The sequence below is a fragment of the Orbicella franksi genome, chromosome 9 (assembly GCF_964199315.1).
Source record: "Orbicella franksi chromosome 9, jaOrbFran1.1, whole genome shotgun sequence".
In the NCBI taxonomy this organism is placed as follows: domain Eukaryota; kingdom Metazoa; phylum Cnidaria; class Anthozoa; order Scleractinia; family Merulinidae; genus Orbicella; species Orbicella franksi.
The window spans coordinates 17,390,323-17,400,564 of record NC_138153.1 but is presented as its reverse complement, the minus strand read 5'-3'; the positions used below and the strand labels follow the sequence as shown (position 1 = coordinate 17,400,564).

The 10,242-nt window shown below is 39.8% G+C and overlaps 1 protein-coding gene and 1 long non-coding RNA gene across 3 annotated transcripts in view; both read left to right on the top strand.

Annotated features, from left to right (window-relative positions):
* The window catches only part of LOC145497839 (uncharacterized), a 10,296-nt gene extending 84 nt beyond the window's left edge, over nt 1-10,212 (top strand). The window contains exons 1-4 of one of the 2 annotated variants that reach the window (XR_014050732.1): nt 1-286; nt 699-799; nt 958-1,051; nt 9,300-10,212. The exon at nt 1-286 is cut by the window's left edge and continues 84 nt beyond it. This is a non-coding gene — a long non-coding RNA (uncharacterized LOC145497839). Of the gene's footprint in view, nt 287-698; nt 800-957; nt 1,052-1,645; nt 1,661-9,299 lie in introns of those variants that run through there. The other variant, XR_014050731.1, reaches the window with a different exon arrangement.
* Nucleotides 2,076-3,731, top strand: LOC145497771 (uncharacterized). The gene has a single exon (XM_081477628.1). The coding sequence runs from the start codon at nt 2,217-2,219 to the stop codon at nt 3,288-3,290; it is 1,074 nt and encodes a 357-aa protein (XP_081333754.1). The 5' UTR covers nt 2,076-2,216; the 3' UTR covers nt 3,291-3,731.
* Nucleotides 10,213-10,242: the final 30 nt, after the last annotated feature.

Below are 10,242 nucleotides of genomic sequence, written 5' to 3'. Positions count from 1 at the left end.
CACAAGGTCAGTTTGCCATCACCTTCTTGGAGTTCTTGCTCCGTTTATGCTGCGAAACATAGAGAGTTTTGCCCCGCAAAGCTTATAAAAAAAGAAAGTTACGATGTAATGAGAGACAAATACGCTCCCTAAACAAGAGGCGATATTTTGGACCGAAACAGCGATATGTTCAACCTGTACTGATGATTTAGCGCACACCGAAGCTACACGTGTTTAATCCTGGAGGTTCAGTCCGACTTGCTCTGTCCTTCTTCTGCTGTGAAGTCTTCCGGTAGAAGACTTTCGGGTTGGTGGCAACTTTTATCAGCACTATCGTATAAGATTGAACACTAGTTTTGTCAAGACTTTTTTCTATCTTTACCTTGAATATAAGCGTAATCTTTTTTGTGTTTATATTAAAAGTTACAAGCACTCGATCACTGAAACGCTTGCGGGACATTTCATTTTCCTCGAGGCGAACATGATCTAAATTTCGTTTTACGACTAACTCTGGGCAACGTAAAATTTAAAGTTGAGCTCCACAGTGGGTATTTTGAATTCCTCCAACAAGTTCGCAGCCCCTACTATTTAAACCATAAATTCTAGACTCGCGAGTGAGCAATCAGTGTTCGATACAAGATATAATTTGCGTGCTCTTTGTTTTGAGGCTCACTGTGTTTTAAGTTTTATTTATATTTTAATGTATTTTTGCACTTTAGGCCTGCTATGCAAGAGGATCGAAAGAAATGGCTACATTGTCACAACTACTTATTTCCGATAGGTCTTCACTTGCTGCCTTAACCAAAGACGTGGCGAACAGGTAAGCATAATTGTGTAGTTAGTTCACGTGTGTTTGTTTGTCGTGGTTTTAGAACTTTTGTTTGTCAGTGTTATTTTTGTTGTCTATAACAATAAGGCACCACTGATTTTAGCCATTAGGCTTATTTTCCGTTTGTTTTTCTTTTTTTCCTTTTCAAGCTGAGGCAAAACAAAGTTTGCAAAGAAACCTCCAATTTTCACTTGATAACTCAACATCGCGCTTGAGCAGCGGGGCTTTTGATGTTATTTTATGGTAGGTATTTCAAGAAATGTTTTGTTTGTACTTGTCAAAGTATGGCTAGGTAACACTTTTATAAGAATGCATGCTGACGTAAACAAGAATCAAATCACGCTACAACTTCACGTGAAGCATGGCAGTCTGTGAAACATGACAGCCACATGAAACATGATGGCCTGTTTACGACGAAAACATTTTCTCCCTGGTTAGATGGCTTCCCTTAATACAGATTCTGCCCCCGGCGAGAAAGCTTTTTACACATTTCAATATAAATAGCAGCGAACTGTTTACACGAGAAGTGAGGTTGGTTCGAGTGGAGGGGCTCCCTGGTTGTAGAAGTCACACGCTTGAAGGCAGGGTGCCCTTTGGAAGGCATGCCAGCTACACCTCCATGTAATCTTACCCTCCTGATTTTTGCTTCATCTACCAGGGACAAACTGGGACACGTAGAAAATATGCGAGACGGGGGTACAGGGGCAGGGGCAATTTTTCTGTCCCTTTTCGATATTATTGCTCCGTAAAAGATGCTAACTACGTTATTAATCAACAGTGATAAAGAACTATCCAGCAGCAATTTTTTATTGACTTGTTTGTTTTACTCTTCTGTAGTTCCACAATGCATACTGATCCATTATCATCATCGTCTTCCCGTTAAGTTTACAAGCTTTTTTGCATCAATTAACCTTATTATCTCGATTAAGCATTCCTCTCTATACAAGAAATTTTTGGTGAGAACCTGAGGTAAATTTGCTTTGCATTCATTCTGGTTTCGTCGAGAGATAGGGGTGGCTCGAGTTTACAGATCTTTATATATTTAAAATTTCATGATTCTGTGGGCCACTTGTTCGAGAAGGGGCACCTATTTAATCGGTGTAGGTGTTGAATCGAGGGAATACGGTTTATGTCATTACGAATCCTCTTCGATGCTAGCCTGCGTAGCAGCTTTTCCAAAAAAACACGCGAAGGGAACGAAACTGCGAGCTAGTGCGAAAGATAAGTTATATTTCGTCACCACTGCCACAGGGATCCCATGAGATTGCATCACGCATGCGCCCGTCAGTGCTTATCGCTTCGCGCCGTCGGAAGGCAGCAAAAATTTTTGCTGAATGAAATTCTGAAAAATTCCTTTTGCACACTTCCGTTACGCTATCTGGAAGAACAAATCACCGACTGAAGGAACATGAGCGCTGACGACAGGGAAAAAACAGATTCCAGTGCCAACCCTTCTAGGATTGAGGAGAAAAACAGCTCGGCCGACATGGCGAGCGTTTTGCAAGGCTTACAAAGCTCACTAACACAGCTTGTCGAGGTTTCGAAAGCCCAAACCGAAGCTTTTAATAGCCTCAGAGAAGATATTCTCCTGGAACCCGATCCAGACGAAGAGATTGAGGAAGGCGCTTTGGATAAGACGTCCAATTCACTCGACTTAACTGCGGCCACAAATCAATTGCTCGACTCGAGCAACGGCCAAAGTCCAAAGCCTGCTCACTCTGACTCAGGGTCAAAGAACGACCTTCTAGACAGCCTGACTCAGGCGCTACTGTCAACTAGCAAAAAGTCCCCTGATATTGAGGGGAAAATTGCCACACTTGTCGACAATATTCTGACTGGAGAACTGTCTCAAGATTCAGTGAAAGAGAGAGGCGAGAAATATCCGCCACCTGCAAATTGCAAATATCTCACACCGACCCTGGTGAATGAAGAAATCTGGGATTTATTGACTAGAAAGAACAGGTCAGTGGATCTGGCTTTTCAACGTGTTCAGGAACCGATTATTTCTGGGTTATCCTCACTCTTAATTCTAGCCGACCGGCTATTCAAAGATGTTCAGAGCGCGAAAACTGTGAACGCGCGCGAAATCTTAACGCACGTGATGGATAGCATTGCACTCTTCGGACATGCAAACTGGAAGCTTAACATGAAACGCCGGGAGCTCATCAAGCCAGACCTTAACCCACCTTACACTAGACTGTGTAAAGAGGAAATAAAACCCTCAACAAAGCTGTTTGGTGACGATTTATCCAAACACCTCAAAGAAATGTCCGACGTAAAACGTGCCGGACAACAAATGCAGAAAGCGACCAGCGGTTCAGCCTTTACTAATAAGACCTCGAACTCCAAGGCACCACGTTCGAAGCCTTATGACCGACCATCAAATCGTCTGAATGCGTTCAAACGCCGTCCTTTTTTAGGGCACGGCCGAGCAACAATCCATCAGACAAAGATGAACAAGACCTCCCCAAAGTCCCAGTAGAACAACAGGTAAGGGAAATAGATTCCACCACAAATATTAATTTAGAGGACCTGCACAAAAGTGTTGAAAATTTCAAAGCAGGGCACGTGAAACACCATTTGCCATTGTGGGAATCATTGACTAATGACCACATTATTTTGGATGCCATAAAGCATCACCATATAGAGTTTGAGGCTGAGTTCCCGAAGCAGATGGCCAGGCCTAACAAAATCCATTTCTCACCAGTGGAAATCAATATCATTGATGCAGAAATTGCTAAACTTGTGAGTAAGGAAGTTCTTACATTGGTGAACAATACACCTGATAGTTTTATTTCAAATATTTTCATTCGACCTAAAAAGGATGGTACTCACAGGATGATACTTAATTTGAAACCACTCAATGAATTTGTTGATTATCATCATTTTAAAATGGATACGTTCCGAACTGCCCTCAAGCTCATCCAACCTGGATGCTTTATGGCATCGGTAGATCTCAAAGATGCTTACTATTCTATCCCCATAGCAGAGGACAGGAAATTCCTTATGTTTGAATGGAAAGGGAAATACTACCAATTCACATGCCTACCTAATGGCTTGTCCTCTGCCCCAAGGATTTTCACAAAAATCCTTAAGCCGGTTTATGCACATCTACGTTCTAATGGACATACATGTATGGGGCACATTGATGATTCCCTTCTCATTGGTCAGACTTTTTACTCATGTCAACGAAATGTATTTGATACTGTCAGTTTGTTTACCAAACTTGGCTTCACTGTACACCCTGTGAAGTCTGTGCTCCAACCCCTACAAAAAATAGATTTTTTGGGTTTTGTGCTGGACAGTATCACCATGGTGGTAACTCTCAATGAGTCTAAAGCCATGAAGGTCAAATCCGCTTGTGAAAATTTGCTCCTTCAAAAGACAGCCACTATCCGTACTGTTGCTCAGGTCATAGGCTTCCTTGTTTCCAGTTTCCCAGCAGTAGAATTTGCAGAAATGCATTACAGGCATTTGGAGCTTGACAAAATTTGTGCACTCCGTGATAACAAGGGGAATTTTGACGCCATTATGACCCTGTCTACCCCATCTAGGACAGAACTGACTTGGTGGGTAAATAATGTCCCACATGCCTCTAAAGCTATTAGCCATGGAAACCCTGACCTTATGCTCACCACTGATGCATCTAATCTGGGTTGGGGAGCTGTCTGTGGAAATAACTCCACTGGGGGACTTTGGAGTCTTGAGGAACAAAGAAACCACATTAACTATGTTGAACTGAAAGCGGTACTACTGGGCCTACAATCCCTTTGTAGTGTTATTAATGGGAAACACATTCTTGTTCAATGTGATAACACTACTACTGTGTCATATATCAATGCAATGGGGGGTATCAAATCAATTCCATGTAATGACATGGCAACCATTATATGGGAATGGTGCATACAACGCAACATCTGGCTAAGTGCCACTCATATCCCAGGGTCTGATAACATTCAAGCTGACAAGGAATCAAGAGCACTAAGGGACGTGACAGAATGGTCCTTGTCGCAGGAGGCCTTTAAGGCCATACATGATCGCTGGGGTCCATTTGACATTGACTTGTTTGCCTCCAGACTTAATTTTAAGGTCCCTCAATATGTCTCATGGAGACCTGACCCTGGAGCACAATTTATTAATGCTTTTTTCATGGACTGGAAACCTCATTACTTTTATGCTTTCCCACCCTTTAGTGTCATTGCAAACTGCCTGCAGAAGATCGAACAAGACCAATCAACAGGACTCCTCATTGCTCCACTCTGGACAACACAACCCTGGTTTACGCTTCTACTGAACCTTCTAACAGACAACCCCCTAGTACTTCCCCAGTCGGACACTCTTCTAGTCCAGCCTCACAGCAATGCAGTCCATCCTCTCAGCAAGCGGTTGCAACTGATAGCTTGCAAAGTATCAGGGAATCCTTCTGCCAGCGAGCTATTTCAAGCAAAGCTACCAACATCATCTTGCAGTCTTGGTCTGCAGGTACCCAAAAACAATATGCCCCTTATCTCAAGAAGTGGCATGACTTTTGTTCTAAACGAGAAGTTAATTCATACAATCCACCTTTGAACAAAGTGCTAGATTTCCTAGTCAGTCTGCATGAACAAGGATTGTCATACACAACTATAAACACTGCAAGAAGTGCACTATCTGCTGTCATTCTTCCCACAGACAATGTGAACATAGGAAGCCATCCCATCGTCTCCCGCTTCATGAAAGGCATCTACAAGAGCAACCCACCAATGCCACGGTACCGCACTACATGGGATGTAAACCTAGTCCTTTCTTATTTGTCATCGTTGTCCAAACCAACGGAGTCAAATCTAAAATCTTTGACTCTAAAACTGACAAGGTTAATTGCACTTGTATCTGCACAAAGAGGACAAAGTCTCCACATGTTAGACATCCAGTTTATGAAAGAAGGGGATAACTTTTTTGAGTTCGCCCTACCAGAGCACATAAAACAAAGTAGACCTGGATACAAGGTACCTTCAGTGCTTTTACAAGCCTACCTTGAAGACCAATCTCTCTGTGTTTTTACTCATTTGAAAGAATATCTACAGAGAACAAAACCACTAAGAGGTACTGAAACAAAGCTTTTTCTTAGTCATATGAAACCACATCACCGGGCCTCTAAAGATACCATATCAAGGTGGATTCGTTCTGTAATGGCAGATGCTGGTGTTGATGTTAACACCTTCAAACCACACAGTACCAGGGCGGCAGCTGCATCGAAAGCGAAAAATGTATCTGTTCCAATCAAGGAAATTCTAGATACTGCTGGTTGGTCTTTGGAGAGAACATTTGATAGATTCTACAACAAGCCCTTCCAAGGGAATGGTGTTTTTGCCACTTCTGTGTTGCACATTGATTAGCTAGAATGCACTTTACAAAACCATAGACTGTGGATGCCGACAGTTTGCATGTTGTCATGCCTACCCATATGCATATAACATTTGTTGTTCTCTTATTCAGACCTATTGTACACACATAGGTACTATGTTATGATTAAATTTCCGTTTGTTTTACATTATTTCTCATGTGAATGTCTGGGCTTTGAAGTCTCATGGGATCCCTGTGGCAGTGGTGACGAAATAGAATTGAAAAATTAAACGAGACTTACCTGTAAGTTGAAGTTTGATTGGAATTCTATGAGTCACCTACTGCAACAAGGGGATCACATGCCCACCCTGTTACATTTGATCCCCGCCCATAGCATGGTGTTCAATTACACCCTGTTACCTTAACACAGCGGTCATACACCAACCGCAGCAACGGAAGGGACTTGCATTTATGCACTTCTGGACGACATTCACATTCGAGCTTCAAAAACTGACGGGCGCATGCGTGATGCAATCTCATGTGATCCCCTTGTTGCAGTAGGTGACTCATAGAATTCCAATCAAACTTCAACTTACAGGTAAGTCTCGTTTAATTTTTCAATTTTTGCTCACCCCAGGCGTGCTCTTTCGCTCGCCCGCTTGCTCGCCCGCTTGTTCGATCTCATCTCTGCCTGGAAAAGGAAAGGAAACGGCTGCTACGCAGGCTACTTCGATGCGCTCTCGCCTGTTTGAATATTTTTTTTTTGCCCAGCACCAAAGTCAATCGAGTAACAAATTATTATAATCATAGTATTGATACTGCAAGAATAAGGTATTGAACACTTTTACAAAGATATATCTGAGGAAATCTAGAACTCAAGTGCATTGTGGCTATATTTTCTATTTTTATTGTTATTATTATTATTATTATTATTATTATTATTATTATTATTATCATTATTATTATTATTATTATTATTATTATTATTATTATTATTGGTGGAGGGGGGGTGGGGAGGGGTTGGGATCTATCATAAGATCAGTAGGGAGTGGTAACTCCTGTTTTCACATTAAAATCATCGATAACCCTGAATGGTTTCGAGACTGTCGTGATCATAGGTTAGCTCAGTGTTAACTCCACGATTTAAAGAACCCTAAAAAGTGTTATATTTTTCTTCAGGGAAAGTAAATTTGTTCAGACGTGGGAGGCGATGCACAGTTTACGTTTTGGATGGCACAAGAAAGAAAAGCTTCTTTCCTCTTTGTAACTTATAATAGTTGATTCACGCCTTTCAAAAATACTATGAAGTGTGCAGATAAATCAAAAACCAAAGATGCAAAATCCATGCGACTTGGTCAGAATGTTTGTGGCAAAAAAATTATTCAACTCAGTTTATTTATTTTACTAGGAACCTATTTGCACGTTAATCGTGCAAAATCTCACGAGGCAGCAAAACGCATTGGAGGAGACATGATTAGATTTGTAATGAGCTTGTCAGCTTTTGACATCGTGTTTTCAAAAGTAGCTGGCTGCCAACCGGAGCCTTCCTTTTCATTTACACTGCTGAACAAGAACTACTGAAAAGGCGTTTCAATTTGCTAAAGATTTCCTGAAAAAAAAACTGCAAGGTTTTTGTAGAACGCCGCAGTACGCCAAATGCACTGTTTGCTTGTGGTTAGTTTCACTCAGGTTTGCGTTCGGTGAGCAGTTAGTTATTGGAAAGGACGGCATCGTATTGTATTTGGTTTACTCGCCAGGAAGAGTTTTAATTTCGCATTTCGCATTTCAATGGTGTGAGTGATGTAGGTACAATCTCTTTTTTATCGTGCAACTTTCGCTCAGTTAAGGCTACTTTTCTCAATTAATTCATCATTACTTATTACCATTCACTATGAAAAAACGTTTTAGACCATAGCAAACTTAAAACTATTTTTCCGCATACTCGAATTGACACGGACAGAGCTTTAGTATGTACGCGACAAGTTAAAATTACTGATCACTGATTACTGATGATTAGAATTTTGAGGAACTTATTTTATTTATTTTATCAAACGAGCAATTTCAACTTTTACTGAGCTTTGACAATTTATGAACAAAATTTGTTACGAGCAATGGTATGATCGGAATGTAAACAAATCTTTAGCAAACGAAAGGGGATTCCCAGGGAAGACCAGCCAGACGGCTCATTAACTAATAGTGAACGTGGTAAAAAGCTGAAAATTAGTCGTCAATGAATAATAAGAGTTTCGCAGATTTTCTTTCCTAAAGTGTTTTTTAACCCAGCGAAGTAATGAAAATAGTTTGTTGAAATATTTCGGTTTAAAAGAAATATGCAAAATGCTAAAGAATGTAGAATTTTGACGCAATATTATGATAATTAGCATGCGTGTTTATGTGGCAGAAACCCGCCAAATTCAAACTCACAGAAAAGTTCAGACATTTTAATGAGGACAGAGAAGGAAGTTGAAAAAGCGTTAAGGGTTTTTGTTGACAGTGAATATAGAATTTGCAAAAATTCAATAATTTTACAAAGGTCCTGTTTTCGCGTGCTAAACTAAAGTCAAATTAGGTGTCGAAGTTGATTTTAATTATCTCTGTTTTTCAAAAAGTTTTCAACAACGACGGACAACATTAACTCATGTGTAGAGTCTTTTGCTCTTCGCTTGCGGTAATTGTATTTGAGGCTTTTAAAGTTATTTTCAGATTTTTTTTTTTTTTTAATTTAGTTGTTCGTCTTTTTTGTGTCAATTTTTATTCGTTTCGCGCCTGATAGAGATGGCTGCGCAATCGCGAAACCCTCGTCTGATTTCTAAATTATCTTGCTTTTTAGTTAACTTGTCTGTAATATGATCAACATCTCACTTCTCCTGGCAATATCAATACATCAGTCAATTTACCAGTGCGGAGAATAACGAAGCTAATTTAACTAATGCAATAAAGAAGTAACAAAGTGTTGTTATCATACAACTTCCCTGCCTCCACGAAAAGACCAAACTTCAGTTTGAAAGTTAATGACGAAAGTACCACAGATAGTAAATCAATTTCACATATAATTCCTGACAATCAATACAGAGACAAAGCAAATTGTCGCATGCTTTGCTAGAGCTTCTTCAATTGTAAGCAAGTTGAATTTCCTCTGATTTTAACACGCACGTTTGCTCTCTTTCAGCGTGAATACTGATTGCTGAATAGTGTGGATCACAATCTAGGAAAGGGAAGACAAGAAGTCTTTACGAACTCAACTCGGGAGGACATGGCAAGATAGTCAGAGATTAATACTAGAGGTAGTAACTGTAATTTAATGGCGGCTGGTAACAGACATTCCACCTTTGAGACTCCTCGTTGAACGGCAAAATTCAATCATCAGAAGTTTTCGCGAAACCATTGAACAAATTGAAATATCGAGGGACCAGAAATCAAAAGTAAACAAGAAACAGGATTAGTTTTCATAAGGAACTATTTGTCTAGAACCTTGCAAAGTTATTAACAAGTGCTTTAATCTAAATTTTGCGAACTATACAAATTAGCAGGCATTTCGGAAGGAAAATACAAATGCTACTCTTTCAGCAAGGGAGGTCAAGTTTCAGTAAAAAGATTTGATAAATCTTAAACGTTTTAGAGAAAGTTTCCCATGAATCAAACAATTTTTTATTTCTTAAATTAATCAAGAAACTCGCACAACTTGCGTAATAGACCTTGCAATCAAAACATGCAAAGCGTGTTTTGTTGAAATAGTTTATTACGCTGTTTTCTTTACGGTAGTAATTGTCTATATGATCGTCTTAGTTTTTTTGTTCCAAGTTTTGCATTCACGACTTATTCATGTCCCTTAGTTGGAATTTCTAGCTTGAAAAATAACGTTTTAAAATGCCAGTACTCATCGAAATGTTTTTCACATTTCGTCTTCGTTTTTTGTATTGATTAATCAAGAAAGTAGTTCTGATATCCACACTTAGTAATTTTAGGTGTTCTATGATCACTTGTACCTCGCCCATTGTAATTAACTTTACTTCTTATCGAAAGTGTTGTAATTAGTGAAGGATATTGAATAAACAAAAACTTTTACAACTACTGTTTCTTTTGTTTATTGTCTTTCATTGCATACAAATAAT